This window comes from Arvicola amphibius, chromosome 1, assembly GCF_903992535.2.
Source record: "Arvicola amphibius chromosome 1, mArvAmp1.2, whole genome shotgun sequence".
Taxonomy (NCBI): Eukaryota; Metazoa; Chordata; class Mammalia; order Rodentia; family Cricetidae; genus Arvicola; species Arvicola amphibius.
The window spans coordinates 118,507,118-118,524,383 of NC_052047.1; the positions used below are offsets into that span (position 1 = coordinate 118,507,118).

General features: G+C 43.1%; 1 protein-coding gene across 2 annotated transcripts in view; it reads left to right on the top strand.

Moving 5' to 3' along the window:
- Nucb2 (nucleobindin 2) overlaps window positions 1-2,299 on the top strand; it is a 35,250-nt gene extending 32,951 nt beyond the window's left edge. For both annotated transcript variants that reach the window (XM_038338528.1, XM_038338521.1), the window contains exons 11-13: window positions 53-223; window positions 1,661-1,742; window positions 2,160-2,299. In XM_038338528.1, coding sequence (XP_038194456.1) covers window positions 53-223; window positions 1,661-1,742; window positions 2,160-2,167 — 261 coding nt within the window. In that variant the 3' untranslated portion in view covers window positions 2,168-2,299. The remainder of the gene's footprint in view (window positions 1-52; window positions 224-1,660; window positions 1,743-2,159) is intronic.
- The last annotated feature ends 14,967 nt before the right edge of the window (window positions 2,300-17,266 follow it).

Below are 17,266 nucleotides of genomic sequence, written 5' to 3' on the forward strand. Positions count from 1 at the left end.
AGCCATGACATTCCTTTGTTTCGGGCACTATTATTTACTTCCCTTTTTTTAGACATTGGGTCAGCAACAGTTATTCACTGAGGAAGAACTAAAAGAATATGAAAACATTATTGCTATGCAAGAAAACGAGCTAAAGAAGAAGGCGGATGAGCTGCAGAAGCAGAAGGAAGAGCTGCAGCGCCAGCATGACCACCTTGAGGCTCAGAAGCAGGAGTACCATCAGGTAGACACTGAGGGGGAGTGGCTTGCAGAGACGGTCATGGGCTGCATGAGGCTCAGAAACTTAAATGTTAGCAGATGAGATGTGAACCTCAGGGGATGTCAGGGGCCCGTAGATGTGATGTACATGGTCCAAGCTGCTCAGACAGGAGGAATGCTTGAGTCCAGCCACCAAGTTGTATAACAGAGTGAAATCTGTCTCAAATAAGCAAAAACAAACAAACAAACAAGCTCAAGTTAGGGGCTGGAGGTATAGCCCAGAGGTGGAGAATGGTCTTAGCCTGTGTGTGGCCCTGGGCTTGGTCCCCAGTGTAACAATAATAACAAGAACCGAAAACCAAATGTTGATGCTTGGCTGAAAGTCTGTGGATTTTTTTTGTTTGTGCTTGTTTGATTTCTTATTTCATTTTTTGAGACAAGATCTCATGTAGCCAAGGCTGGCCTGGAACTCCTTATCTTCCTGCCTCTGCCTCAGTAGTACTGAAATTATAGAAGTACTACAGAACACCAAGCTAAGCTTGGCTTTTGTAATATATCACTAAGCTGTCATATTTTAAATTTTATTGTGTTTTTAAACTAGCTTTGTTACAATTTCTGTGGAATCCATGAGAAAATGTCACACCAACTGAGCAGTGAAGGTGACTTTTATCTTTGCCAAGAGTAGGAAAAATGAGGCAGACTCACAAAGCAGCCTCCTAATCCTTGGCTGTTGGAAGATTAGAGATGAGGAGGAGGTGGGTAACAAAAGGATGTCTGTGTCCTTTCTGGGTGTAGGTATAGATTTCCCAGAAATCCAGGCACTGCCTTCTTTTGTTCTGTTACCATTCCTTCCACGACTCTTGCCAACTGTCCGGCATTGGGAGGTGTGTCCCTTAGTATATACTGCCTGATAATGAAGTTAGAGACTGACATAGTCTGGCAGCCACTTTGGATCCAACCAGTTTTGGCAGCCCACCCGAGGGGAACTTCTGATCTACCATGCCTTGTCTTCAAGATAAGACTGGGGTGGGATGAAAATTCATCTGGGCCCCCTGAGCATCACTCAGGGTAACACATTCTCTTAATTAAGTTACTTCCTCTGTCTCAGGGATAAATTCCAGGCGGAACTGATGTACAGGAAGGGTTTGTTTAGGCTCACGGTTTGAGGTTGCAGTCTGGCATGGTTGGAAGGCATGGCGGGCAGCAGTTATGAGGCAGCCAGTGACATTGTATTCAAAGTCAGGAAGCAAAGACAAATGGATATGAGTACTTCTCTTGCGTTCTCCTTTTTATACAGTCCAAGACTCCGGTCCATAGAATGGTAATGCTCACACTGAGGGTGTTGTTTTCCCACATCAATTACCTCAGTCTCGAAACTCCCTCAAAAGACATGCCCAGAATTTTATCTTCTAGATAACTGTAAATCTTGTCAAGTTTGCAGTCAGTATTTCCCCCTCACCAGGCTGTACAGCAGTTGGAGCAGAAGAAATTTCAACAAGGGATCGCTCCGTCAGGGCCAGCAGGAGAACTGGAGTTTAGACCACGTATGTAATTTTTCTTTGTTTGTTTAGGGAAATAAACCATTATAAATTGATAACCATTTCCATTTCAAATACAGTCTATCTTTAGATGATTAAAATTCGTGTTGTATTATATATTTGAAGAAATAGGGAAATATACATTAAAGAAAATTTGAAAAGTTTTCCAAAATTTTCATGAGTGAATATTTTTCAAATGCCACATAATTAGCTGACCATTATTATGGTGCAGCGATTTATTAAAAATTATTTGTAATTCTTTATGATCATTTATATTGATCTTACTAGACAACATGTTTATAATTTGTAATCTGTGATGAGCTAACCATACTTTCAAAAAGTAAACTTATGTATCTTTGAGTAAAAGCACATTCGGAATAAAGGAAGATGTGTTTAAAACGTGAGCATGCTTCTTTCGAACAGACACATAAAGTCCCGGAGTCTGCCAGAACTTGGAAGAGAACTGTTGACTTCTGTTTCATCTTTCAACATCCCGTCTTTAATCTCCACTCAATAAATACTTTAAAGCACATTTGGAATAAAGGAAGAGAACTTGAAAGTGAGAACACAATTTTTTATTCTTTCACGCGGATATTTAAGGATTGAAATATTAAGGATTGAGTGACCAGCCTCAATTTGGGAGTCTATTAAAAAGGAAAAGGGAATGTTTAGGGGAAACCTTTTGGTCTACCAGAACCAGGACAAAAACAAACTTAGCCACCCCTCCCATTGTTCTTCATTTGTTGTTAGTGGGTCAAGGGCCACATCCCATAGTTTGATGACACTGTCCTTAGGTAGGTGAGAGAGCTCTGCCCTTGGCTGGAGGACAGCCTACTGTCACTCTGAGGGTGGTTTTCTTTTTTTTCTTTTTCTTTTTTTTGGTTTTTCGAGACAGGGTTTCTCTGTGGCTTTGGAGCCTGTCCTGGAACTAGCTCTTGTAGACCAGGCTGGTCTCGAACTCACAGAGATCCGCCTGCCTCTGCCTCCCGAGTGCTGGGATTAAAGGCGAGCGCCACCACCTCCCGAGAGGGTGGTTTTCTTTCATGGGTGCTAATCCTCCTCTCTCATGGTTATTCCCAAAAGCCATCTTCCCCGGTGTTTCTGGTGACTTCGGCCTATTTTTTAGCACCCCACCCTCTAGAAGGCTTCTGTTGAGTAGCGTCTGCCCCCACATCATGGTTTCTTTATTCATGTGCTTGCCTTCTGTCCCTCCATGTAACAGAAAACCAACAACAGTTTAGAGTAGACAGGAAGTCTGGCTCTTTCTCTAAGGAAATCTCGGAGTAGTGTGGAAGTCTCCACTGTCCTACTCTGCCGCCCTCAGTGTGTGATTTTTATCCTCAAACCACTCTCTGTCTGTCATGGCAGTGGGAAGGGCAGGAAAAGGGACTTGAGGAGTTTTCCAGAAGAACTCAGCAGTATTTGAATTTACATCTCCCATATTTTCACTGCCTTCGTGTGTTCAGGACTATACCTGAATGGACTTTAGGAAGGATGTCCTACTTGGCTGGCAGCCTTGGTCTGTGTCCTACGACTGCAGGTCACATGCAGGTCACATGGTGCTCCTCATTGCCCTGCAAGCTGAATACCCCACAAGGGAAGTGACCAGCCTCAATTTGGGATAATCTTATGAAGAAAAAGGAATGTATAGAGGATACCTTTTGGTCTTAAGTCAACCCAAGTCAGCTTTGTTCATCATCCACATTTCTGCACTCTCCTGAGACGGGAAACACTCACCTCTCCAGCTCTAAGGAGCAACTCCCCAATCGTCCCTACACATCAGCCCCAACACCATGGTTTTGCTCTGTTGTCCTCAGTCAGGTTAGGCCATGGCTCCTGGTCTTTTCTGCACCACACACAGGACGCCTGGGCATGGGGGAACTGCAACAGGTTTAGAGGAGGGATTGACGCGTGGGCTGGGAGGTAGCACGGGGACGCATTTGCCTGCCCTGAGCAAGGCCCTTGCCAACCCCAAGAACTGCAAGAAAGTTAAAAAGCAGAAGAGTCAGGAATGGGATAGCTGATCTTTAGTGTTTAAAAGGTACTGTTTGACAAGAACAGTGGCCTTTGCAGCAATGTGTGCATATCCCTTTGCTTGCCTGTCAGGCAATGTTGATTGACAGTTCTGAGAGTAGCTCCCTCGTCTAAGTGTCCTCAGAGGCCGTGGGTTCTGTCTAGGAGATTTTTATGTTTCTCAAACATTAAGGGACTTTACAAAAGATCTCCTACTGGGCTGGCAGCATTAGCCCATGCCCTACTACTACAGGCTTCAGGGTCAAGGCTTGCTTTAGGCAACAGCTGTGAGCATTGCCAGGCTGATCATGTTTTGCTTTGCTTCACTTTTTGCCAAATAGTTTCAAAAGTCTTAGCAGGTATCTTGGGTTTCTTTCCCTTCCTTTTAATCACTTTGATAAACAAGTAGTAAGAGGTATAGCTTATAATAATAATAATAATAATAATAATAATAATAATAATAATAATAATAAAGCAAACTCGCAGGCTGGCTAGGTACTCACTGTAGAGCCTCGGGCTCATTTTTGGCTTGTGTCAGTCCTCCTGCCTCAGCTTTTCAAGGACTGGGATTGCAGGTGTAAGCCTGGACGCTTGGTTAGAGGTGTGGTTCCAGCAGTTTAAATCCAGGTTAGTTTTGTTTCTCTTGGATTTCTGACGGTGTTGATTGAATGCAGAGCTGTCAGCATGCTAGATAACCACTCTGTCACCGAGTGACATCCTCTGCAGACATTTCTGAAGAAAGGATAGCATCATTTGCTGGCCTCTGTGCTTGTTCCTTCTCTGGGGTCTTCACCCAAGGTACCTCCTGGGGGTTCTTTGGACTATAGGTTTGGATGGGTTGACAGCATCCTTCACTGGGTCTTTTCCCTGGTTGATTTATTACCACTGGAAAGAAAATTACTTTTTAAAAAAGATTTAACTGTTTTTATTTTATGGATATGGATGCTTTGCCTGAATGTTTGTCTGTGCATCATGTGTGTGCCTGGTGCCAAGGGAAGTCAGAAAAGACCATTAGATCCCCTGGGACTGGAGTTAAAGATGATTGTGAGCCACCATGTTGCTGGTGAGAATTAAACCTGGATCCTTTCAAAGATCACTAAGTGCTCTTAACTGCTGAGCCCTCTCTCCAAGGCAGAAAATTCTTAAGGGAGAGTCCTTGGAAAGGCCGAGGAAGCTTCAGGTCCCAGAACCTTTGCTTACTCTCAGTTCAGTTGGGAGGACATCTGTAGTTGAGTGTTTGAGTTCTTTGAGGCTCTAGATTTGGGAATTTCTCAGTTTATACCATTGTTATCGTTTGTAACACAGCCTGAGTCATATTTACATTGTGGCTTTGCTGAATCCTTTCTCCTCAACCAAGACACCTCCTTCTTTTTGTGGTGGCGGTACTTAAAACTACACATGGCCTTGTACCCACTAAACATGTGCCCTTGGTGGGTGTGCTGGTAAATTCCCGTCATCCTAGCGTTAGGAAGACTGAGGCAGGGTGGGGGTGTAGGGGTATGTGTGTACCACGAGTTTGAGCTACATGAAAAAACCACGTCTCAAAAAATAGGCAATGAGATCTTCTCTAAGAGGGTTCTCATTCTCTAGCTGGAAGAGGATTAAAAAGTATAGATAGCTCACAGAATCTTTGGGAGGTTTTCAGTTTTTTCTTGAAGAAATCCTAGGGCCTAGGATGGAGTTCAGTTTGCAAGAAGCTCCAAACTGCATAAACTGGGAACAGTGACACATGCCTATAATCCCAGCTCTTCAGACGTGTAGGCAGAATGATAAGAGGTTCAAGGTCAAAAAAGTTCAAGGTTATCCTCAGGTATGTTGGGAGTTCAAGGTCAGCAACATGAGGACCCCCCCTTCCCCCCCCCCCCCCCCCCGTCACAAAAGGAAAAGGTAAAGAAACAGAGATTAAGGTGCCTCATCACAAGAGTAGGCTCCGATAAACTGCTGCCTTGGGCATAACCAACAGCCAGGAAGCTGCCTGCTGTGGCTGGAAACCTGGACCCTGCCAGCTTCAGAACCTCACCAGCTCTGCCAGGTGCTGTGGACACAAAGGTGAAGGACTCACTTCCTGTTTCCATGACCACATAACTCCAGTCAAAGTCTCAAGTAAGTATGCCTAATTCACTAAAAGATTAATATCTGGAGCCCTCGCTGTCCTGGAGGTTGGGAATGACAGTGTTTGCTTTCTTACCTCTATGTTACAGGAATGGGGATGAAAGGACAGTGTTTAACCTTGTTGCCTGTTGTAGGAATTGTTATCGTTGAACTACCCATCCACTTTAGTGCTTCACAAGTTTTACGCTGCGTTCCTACAACTGCCATTTTTGTTTTGTTTGTTTTTGAGACGGGACCTCACTGTGTAGCCCTGACAGGCCCAGAATTTGCTGTGTAGACCAGGCTGGTCTTGAACTTACAGAGATCTGCTTGCCTCTGCCTTTGAGACCAAGTTTCTGGTAATCTTTGATTGATGAATGAGTCCTAGTCTGTTTATAAGCAAGCACACTGTTCTCCTCATGAATGCTTATTGCCGTCACAGAAGAGAAAGTAGTGGAGAAACGCTCTTTGTGGTAAGGAGTGTCCTGGGCCTCTTCTGAAAGCAGTTGCCCTCCTCAAGCCAAGGCTGTGTGGGGATAGTCATCTAGGAAGCTGCTGGTGCAGTCCCAGCATGCTCACTAGCAAACATGTTACTGCCCAGTCTAGTAGCATACATCTGCAATCCCAGCTCTGGCTAGGCTGAGGCGGAAGGAGAGGCTGTACAGAGTTCCGCTGTGCTCAGTTGGAGGTCATACTTGAAGAAAGAAAGACTATGGACACATGCTGGCCATGCTTAGCTCAAGGGAGCTTATAGGGGCAGACAGGGCATTCAATGGGTAAAGGTATTTGCCACCAAGCCCGATGACCTCAGTTTGATCACTGGGATCCACATGGCATTGGAAGGCGAGAACTGATTCCCGTAAGTCCTTGTGACCACACACTCACTCCTGCCCAAACACCACAAAGAAATGTTTGTGTGTCTTTGTTTGAGACAGTGTCTCCCGTTATATCCCTGGTTGGTAAGGAACCTGCTGTGTAACCCAGGTTGGCCTTAGAGATCTGTCTGCCTCTGTTTCCTGAGTGATGGAGTTAAAGGTGTGCACCACCATGTCCAGCAGATATGAACACTTCTAAGCATGCTCAATTGATGGCATAGAAAGAGCGGGCAGCAGGCTAGGGAGATGCCTCCATAGGTATGTGTGATGGCTGTGCAAGCATGAGGACCTGAGTTCAAATCCCACTACTTGTGTAAAAGGTGTGGCATGTCTGCATGCCTGCATGCCTGCAACCTCAGCATTGGGGAACGAAGACAGGTGGATCTCAAGAGCTCACTAATCAGCCAGTCTAGCTTCTGGTTTGGTGGGAGATCCTGTATTACAGGAATAAGGCAGAGAGCAATAAAGGAAGACACCTAGTGTCCTGCTCTGGCCTCCATGTGCAGGTTCACCGACACACCTATATGCATACATCACACATAACACACACACAACACACCAATAAAACAAAACCAAACAAAACCCCTAAAGGTGGAAGGGAAAAATTCTTCTATACGTGTTTGGTTTCTTTTCCCCCCAAGTGTTTAGCTGATACCAAAGAAAAGCAAATTTGAAGATGTGTTAACATGGGCTGTTCGCTCTAAGGGCATGCACCTGACCAGGCTGCTAAAACTTTCTAATCATTGTACCCTCTTGTACACTCTTGATTTCTTCCTGTTTTGAAATAACAGATGCTTGCATTATTCTGTGGTTTACACGACGCTCAGGTTTTTCCTTCTGACTCTGTGTTCTTGTAGTGCGTGTGACAACAGAAGTCATCTCTCCCCACAGCCCTGCACCTTGAGTCTCATGTGGTTCATTAGAAACTTACATAGCTCAGCTCTCCAGTTTCAGCGCTTTGGCTCTCCTGTTTGATTACAGTCCTGTCTGTCTGTGCTGGGGCTCTGCTCTGGTCCTTCCCGTCATGAGGAGTCCTTAGGCCAAGCAGGCTCTCCCTGATGCTGCCCTTGCAGCCCCAGGTCGAGAGTAGTGAGGCTTGCAGTGTCTGCTGCTCATTCTTTTTGTTCATGTCCATCCTTTGCAGAATTTTTGTCTTAACCCCCTTTTCCCCTGTTGCTTGGTCACTCTGAGCCCTGCGATGCCTTTGAACTTTTGGGGGCCATTTTGGACCTGTTTTTAGACCTTCATGGTCCAAGTCTGAAGTTTCCTGGATGGGCTGCATAAATTTTTTTTCTCTTAAATCACAGATCTCAAAATTAAATATAGTAATTTAGAGGTGATCCCAGCCCTTGAGACTTGGGAAGTGGAGGCAGGAGGACCAAGAGTTTAATATCAGTATGAGCAATAAGAGACCTTTTCTCAAAACAAAACCCAAAATTAAATAGGCAAAAAGAAATATTTATCAACTGGAGATGTTAGCTTATTGGTAGAATACTTATCTAGCCTGCCCAAAGCCCTGGATTTGATTATCACCACACACACACACACACACACACACACACACGTAGTAGTAAAAAAACCTCTAAGACACAGCTATACATACACGCATATGGACACAAAAATTTGTGTATTATGCTTTGCAAATTGAATATATTTGTGATACTGTAAGACTAAATTCACACCTGTTTTCACATATAAAGCACTTACAAATTATAGTGATTTTTAAATTAACTTAGTAGATTAAAGAGTGAATGAGAAATACCTATTTTCTTTATTGTGAGGTTTTGAGGATCCTACTTCTGGTGTGTGCATAAAATTTTAATCTGTCTTGCAGCTGTCTTGAACAATCACGATACCGTCAAGGAGTCAGAGTGAGAGGTGAACTCCTTCATGTTCATGCAAGATTCTCATCCCCAAGGACCTGCAAAAGATGTCTACCCTCAAATGAACTGCCTCAGCGGAATTCTTACAGACCTGTGAGGCAAAGTCTCATGGCTCAGGCTAACCTTGATCTTGCAACCTGCTTACTCCTCTGCTGGAGCACTCAGTAGGCATATACCTCCACACTAACTACAAGATCAGTATTTTTCAAACTTGTTAGTACTCATTGAGACTGAAGTCCAAAGCGTATTGAAAAGGACAGTTTGTATTTCGTTTCTGAGGGCGACATGTTGGGACAACAACTTGGAAGTGTGGCATTTGAAGCCAATCAGGTCTTTCTTTTTTTGAGATGAGGTCTCATGTTGCCTTGGAATTTGCCATGTAGTCCAGGCTGGCCTTGAGCTGTTGGTGATTCCCCTGCTTCTGACTCTCTAGTGCAGGGCTTATAGGAATACTCCATGTTCATCTTTCCTACTTATTTTAAAGCTTATTTCCTAATTAAGTAATTAGCTATGAATTCATAACCACTTCTCAGAGAGTCATAGAACTGAGCCAGAACAAGTCGCAGCAATTGCTTATGATGCCAATCTGAGAAATGTGAGCTTAAGCCTTCTGCACTGTTAGCCCATTCATTGAGAGAGCAACAGAAAACCAATAAAAATTTAAATTAAAACGTTTAGAGCCTTTCAAATATTGCTTATTGGACATTATAGAAAAGCAATAACCCTTCATGATGACAGATGTTTACAGGTTTTAATGGCGGTGTTTGACTGTACTGTCTTTAGTGAAGGTCTTAACTGATAGTAGTCCTGCACCTGCTGAAGAGGCGTGCCTTGGACCAGCTTGGGCATCAGCTCCATGACTGCACTTCTGCCTCCCTGTTCATTTTCCTGGTTACCCTTTCTGTAGTGTGGCTGGGAGATGAAGTTTTGTTTTGCTTGTAACTTGTTTTTCTCGTATAGGAATTAAGCCTAGGATATGACACAGACTATGCAAGTTCTCTACTCTACAGCCTAGCTATATCCCCAACTCTTCCTTTGGAGGGGTGGGGTGTTTCTCCCTGTAACCTTGGCTGTCCTGGAACTCACTCTGTAGACCAGGCTGGCCTCGAACTCACAGAGATCCACCTGCCTCTGCCTTCCGAGTGCTGGGATTAAAGCATGTATCACCAACACCTGGCTCCCCAACTCTTTTTGAAACTTGCTTTTTAGGACTGTAAAAGTTTTTAAGGATCTTTATGACAATTTAACAATCTGGAGAAGCTGTGACCTCTACAATTCATAGAACTCACACTTCAGTCCCAAAGCATTCATAAATATGGACAGCGTGACAGGCTTTCCTTTTAAAAAGATGATGCCTGTGGGGCCGTGGTGGTGCACACCCTTAATCCCAGCACTTGGGAGGCAGGAGGAGGATGATCTCTGTGAGTCTGAGGCCAGCCTGGCCTACAAGAGCTACTAGTTCCAGGACAGACTCCAAAGCTACAGAGATATCCGATCTCAAAAGATGATGGCCACAGTCATTCATTCCACTCCTTAGAGGCAGTGACTTCCTGCAGCTCAGTGTGTCAGGGCTGTGAGCTTACTCCATCATCCAGAATTCATAGCTTAGTTCCTACGCCGAATAGGAAATTCCATGGTCCAACCATAGTAACCTGTCCCCAGCAACACTCTTGGCTCCTTTTTCAGTCATTCAAGTTCAGGTGACAATGTCCCACCAACCTTTCTAGTTCTACCTATTGTCCTCTGTCCTCAGCACCAAGATAATTGGAAAGCTCCATTGAATATAGCATGATACTGAGATGCAGCCCGTGAAATCTAACTTTAGGGGATCATACAGGAACGAATTTTCAGCAAGAAGTAGCTAGGGTATATTTACTAATCCTGATGCCACAGTGAGTTTGAATACAAAGGAACTCAAAACTGCCCTTCTCATCCTAGAAGGTTCTCAACCTTCCTAATGCTGTGACCCTCTAATACAGTTTCTTATGTTGTAACCTCCCAACCATAAGATTATTTTATTGCTGCTTCATTATTGTAAAATTTTGCTACTGTTATGAATCATGGTGTAAATATCTGATATTCAGGATATCTGATATGTAACCCCTGTGAAAGGATCATTTGACCCCAGAGGGGTTGGAACCCACAGGTTGAGAACCACTGTTCTAGGAAGTACTCATTGGCCCGAGGTTGCAGGTTTTCTACCATGGATGCTCATCTCACTCTGACACAGAACCATACAGTTTGCAGATATATCAGCAAGATCATATATTGACACAAAAAGCATGCGGAGCCCTCCTAATGCTAGGAACATCACTGGGGCTGCATACTTTCACCCAGGAACTCAAGGGAAGTAGGAAGTCCCAATCCTTGTCTGTATGAACTCATCAAGCTAAATAAGAGGCTGGCTAGAGCTCTAGCCTTGGCTTACAATATATAGCAAGCAATGGATTTGGTTTTGTTGTAAAAATTTGATTGTCTATTTTTATCTTTATTAATAATGATATTTTCTAAGCCTTCTCATATTTATTAATAGATATAGCACCCCCACTTTTGTGAATAGAGAACTGCCAGACAGTACCATTTATCAAGGGTTAACATAAACAGTGAGTCTAAAACCGAAAGAAAGCCCATGCCATAGTTGGGACTTTTCCAGAAGTCCCATAGATGGTCACATTGTCCAGGGCTGTGGATAACAGCCAAACGTCTGGCTGAACCTTTCCTCTGGAGACATTATAGCAGGATATGTGCAACAAGGAGATTGTGGGTTGTTACCTTTACTTAGACCAGGTGGAAGCCTGCAAGACAAGTCATCTAGCGCTTCTGTTGTCTGCTCAGAGGCATGGAGTTCTTTAGAACCGTGGATCACATTATCCAAGGGGGAATTCCATTCTGAAAGCAGGGTACCAGATTCTGACAGCATACTGGAAAACGTTTATCCAACAGGGTAACCTGTGAACCAGAGCCCAAGTGAGAATATATTGATGATGTCTAAAAACTGTACATCCAATCCTTCCCAGACCCCAAATCCCTAAGCTGTATGGGCCATTCAGATGAGAGGTACACACACCAATGACAAGTAGGAATGCTGGGTGATATCCCAGTGTAGTTAAAGAGAGGGACTAGAAACATTCATATCAGTTACCTCATTCTGATATTTATAACTGTTACATAATAACTTAATAGCCAGATGGTTTTTGAGAGACATTTTATTTTTTAATTTTTCTAACAATACTTTTATTGATTATTTTGAAACTTCACACAGTACACCCCAATTACATTCACTCCCCAGTCTTCCCATGTCTACTGTACCCACCTTGTGACTTCCCTCCCCCCCCAAAAAATAATAATAAAATACTAAGTCTAATTTGTGTTTCCTATATACTCACTGGAGCATGGTCAAACTCCCAGTAGCCAGCCTCTTAAAGAAAACTGAGTCCTTCCCAACCCCAACCCCCATCAGAATCCATCAGCTGTGAAGAGCTATGATGGTTTAGCATTCCTATCACGATTTTTAAGAGTTCTCTTTAATGACTTCCTGTCTAGACTGTTTCTTTTGTTGAGGTGTAGGGTGGGGTAGTTATCACAGAAGCCTTCTGTGTCTTTCATTCTTAACTGTGAGTCTGCAGTCATTGATCCTGGTGCAAAAGAAACTTCCTTGCTCATTGTAGTCAGCAGCAGCATGGATTATGGACTTCCACATGGTTTCTGGTAACAGAACAGATCATGGACATCCCCATAGCCTTCAGTGTTAACATGCGCTGTGGACACAAACATGGCCCCTGGCGGCAGCATGGCTCATGGACATCAGCATGGCTTCAGGTGACATCGCAGACCATGAGCCTTTGGTGGTAACACCAGCCATGGACATCCACGTGGCCTCAGGTGGCAACACCAGCCACATACATCAACGTGGCCTTCAGTGGTAACATGGGCCACAGACATCAACATGGTTCGTAGTGGGAGCACAGGGCATGGACATCATAAAGTCTTCAGTTACAGCACGGACCACAGAAATCAACATGGATTCAGGTGGCAACACAGATCATGAACATCCCCGTGGCCTTTGGTAGAAACATGAGCCAGGGACATCAACATAGCCCTTGGCCATAGCATGGACCATGGACAGCATTTTGACCCTTGGCAACAGCCTGGTCCATGGACAGCAACATGACTTCAGAAGGTAACTCAGACTATTGATGCCCACTTAGCCTTTGGTGGTAACACTACTCCTGGACATCCATACAACTATGAATCCAGGTGTGTAGCTGTCAGCATAAAAACACGATCAATAACAGCTAAGACAATATGTCTCCACTAGAGGCCAGCAACTCTGCTACAGTAGGCCCTGAGAAATGCAATATAGCTGAAGCACAAGACAAGAACTTCAAAATAGCAATTATGAATAGGTTAGTGGTCTTTAAGGAGGAAATGAATAAATTTATTAAATCTATAAAAATGCAAACAGTGGAATGAAATGAGTAAAATAGTTTAAGACCTGAAAATGGAAATTAAAAAAAATCTAAACTGAGGGAAAACTGAAAGTGAAAATTTCTGGAACTTGAGCTGGGTGGTGGTGGCATACACCTTTAATCCCAGCACTCGGGAGAGAGAGGTAGGCAGATCTCTGTGAGTTCAAGGCCAACGTGGTCTACAAGGGCTAGTTCCAGGACAGGCTTCAAAACTATAGCAAAATCCTGTCTCAAAAAATCACCACCACCACCACCAACAAAAAGAATTTAGGAACTTGAGAGAGAAACCTCACCGAGAGAATACAAAAGACAGAAGAGAGAAGCTCGGCCATTGAAGAGAAGATAGAAGAAATGGATACCCCAGTCAAAGAAAATGTTAAAACTAAAAAAAATTCAGGCGCAAAACATCTAGGAAATCTGGGACGTTATGCAAAAACTAAATCTGCAAAAAATAGGAATAGAGGAAGGAAAAGAAACCCAGGCCAAAGGAACAGAAATTATTTTCAGCAAGATCATAGAAAAAAAATTCTCTAAACTAAAGAAGGAGGTCCTAACAAGGTACTAGAAGCACACAGAACACCAGTTAGACTGTACTGGAAAAGAAATTCTCCATGACCCATAATATTTGAAACTCTAAATGTACATAACAAAGAACATTAAAAAGCAACAAGAGAAAAAGAGCAAATAACATATAAAGGCAGACCTATTAGAATAATACCTGACTTTACAATGGAGAAGGTCCTGGACAGATATTCTATGGACTCTAAGAGACCACAAATGCCAATCCAGACTACTAGACTCAAAACTTTCAATCATAATAGATGAAGGAAGAAAGGCATTCCATGATAAAATCAGATTTAATCAGTGTCTGCCTACAAATCTAGCCTTACAGAAAACACTAGAAGGAAAACCGACTGGAAGAAGTTAATCACATCCAAGAAAACACAGGGAATAAATAATCCCAGACCAGCAAATCAAAGGTATTATGTGTAGGGACACACCATCACCACCAAAAAAATAACAGGAATCAATATACACTACTCATTATTAACTCTCAATACTAACAGTCTCAATTCCCCAATAAAAAGACAAAATGTGAAAACAGGTTTCATTCTGTGTATTCAAGAAACACACCTTAATATCAAAGATAGAAATTACCTCAGGGTAAAAGTATGGGAAAAGATATTCCAAGTGAATGAACCCAAAAAGCAAGTTACTGTACTAGTTTTACTATCTGGCAAAATAAACTTCAAGCCAAAACTAACCAGAAGAGATAGGGAAGGACACTGCATACTCATCAAAGAAAAATCTGCCAAGAAGGTGTTACAATTGTTAACATTATGTACCAAACAGAAGTCTACCCAAGTTTATTAAAGAAACACTACTACAGCTTAACTAACATATTGATTCTAATATACTGATAGCATGTAACTTCAATACCTCATTCTTGCCAATAGTCAAGTCATCCAGACAAAAACAAAACAGAGGAATCCTAGAGCTAACTGACATCATAAACTAAATGGACTTAACATATTTATAGAACACTTTACCCAGACACAAAAGAATATACTTTCTTCTCAGCAGCTCATGGAACTTTGTTCAAAATAAAATACATACTTGGACACAAAGTAAATATCAACAGGTATAAGAAAATTGAGATAATACTCTGCATCCTATCTGATCATCACAAATTAAAGTTGAATATCAACAACAACAGAAACAACAGAAAGCTTTCAAACTCACAGAAACTGAACAACTCACTACTGAATGAAGAATGGATCAAGACAAAAATTAAGAAACATATTAAAAACTTTCTAGAACTGAGTAAAAACGAAACACAATATACCCAAATTTATGGGATGTAATGAAGGTGGTCTAAAATACAAGTCCATAGCACTAAGTGCCTACATGAAAAACATTGGTCTCTGGGCCATGCTGTCACTGGGGGCCTCATTGGTGTCCATAGCTTGTTGCCGCTAGAGGCTATGTTTGTGTCCATAACTCATGTTGCCTCTAGAGGCCACATTGGTGTCCATAGCTCATGCCTCTGGAGTGAAGCACGATTAATAAAAACTCAGAGACAGATATTGGGGTTCAATCTGAAGACTAGAAAAGCACTGTCAATTCTAGAGTTTTGGAAGTTGCTTACAATGCACTTCTTGTTTACTTAGGTAATATCCTTCTGGGGTCTTTGAAAAGTTGAAGACAAATAGTTATATAGTTTTCCTTAGTTATGATAAAAGATAAATTGGATATAAAACTTAAGACTCACAACATAGGATAGATGATAGAGTATTTTCCTTAATTTGTCAAATGTAAATGGACTAAATATTATAACTATAATTCTTGTTTGATAACTGTTTTGTATATGTAATTATACTATGTTAAAGTTAAAAACTTTCCTTTTGTTTGTAAAGAAAATGGAAAATAGTATGGGAAGTCCTTTTGTATATGTGGTGCTTTTATTGATTAATAAATAAAGAAACTGCTTGGGCCTATGACAGGGCAGAATAGAACAAGGTGGGAATTACAAGCAGAGCTAGAAGAGAAAAGAAGGCAGTCAAGGAGAAGATGCTAGAGAACCTTACTGGTAAACCATGAGCATTGTAGTGATACATACATTAATAGAAATGGGTTAATTCAAGATGTAAGAGTTAGCTAGAAATATGTATAAGTTATTGGCCAGTGTTGTAATTAATATAGTTTCTGTGTTATTATTTGGATCTAAGCAGCTGGGTAATGAACAAGCAGTCTCTGTCAACAAAATGGCCACTGGCTCTTACGTTGACCTCAGTCCATAAATGGTGATCCTGCCTCCAGAAATCCTCAGAATGAGACTGAGAGTGAGAACTGTTTCCTCCTGTTTTATAATCCTCTCTAGTTCTGGGATTAAAAGTGTGCACCACTACTACCTGGTTTCTATGGCAAACTAGTGTGGCTATTGGGATTAAAGGTGTGTGCAGAGGAGCAAATCCAGTGACCAGATCCAGAGTCAGCCATCTCCACCAGAACAGGTACAGGGGAGTAACCACTGAGCAAGTGAGCCAGAGCCAGAGACCACTGAGGGTCTGGACATGAATCTGGGACCTTTAAGGGAGTAGACCTAAGATAGGACCCCTGTCGGTCAGGGCATGAGTCTAGGACCTCCCAGGAACTAGGCCTGAGACAGGACCTCTGCCATTCTGGGTGTGAGTGAACCTGGGACCTCCGAGGGAATAGGCAGTAACCAGACATCTTGGCAGGGCCAGGTGTGAGTCTGGGTCCTCAGAGGGAGTAGGCCTGAGCCAGAACCTCTGTGGGTCTGGGCATTGGTCTGGGACATCAAAGGGAATAGGCAGGAACCTGGAACCTCTGTGGGTATAAGCGTGAGTCTGAGACCTCTGAGGGAGTAAGCAGGTCCTCTGTGGGTCCAGGCACACCCGAGCCTGGGACCTCTGAGGCAGTAGACTGGAGAAACCTTTCCAGGTCCAACTCCAACCCAGGGACTTCTGCAGGAGGGAATCCAGACCAGGATTTACAGATACAGGTCAAAGTCAGTAACCTAGGTCACATTTACCCCTAGGCAAGGAACTCTACCTTGGGCAACAAATTCCACAAGGGTGGCTCTGAATGAGCTACCTATTACAGAAAGGGCCTGAGGAAATAAGCTCCACCTGGAGCAGAAGCCAGGAGCAAATCCAGCCCTGGGAGCTAACCCAGTCCCAGGACACTGGCAGATCAGGATTGACCAGATCCAGAGTCAGTGATCTCCACCAGAACAGATTCAACTTCAAGCCAGGGACTTCTGCAGGAGGGGATCCAGACCAGGATTTACAGAAACAGGGCAAAGCCACAACCTAGGGCAAAGCCACAACCTAGGCCAAAGTAGGCCTGAGACAGCAAACTGCAAGTGAGCAGAGCAAGGCAAAGGAACGCTGAGCTATCTCCAGGAACCCTGAGTAACCAATGGGATAACTAGAACTGTGACCCTGACTGTACTACGAGGAACAACCGTCTGAGCTTTGGATTCACTGGGACTTAGAAGATTACCCAACAGAATCTCAGACAGCTCCAACCACACCTATTAGAGGAAAAGATGAACATAAAAGGTAAGATCACATGCTATACCACAAAGAGCAACACAACACCAGTAAAACCTAAAGACCCTACAACATCAACACCTGAACAACCAAATATGGATGAACCAGAAGAAAATGAAC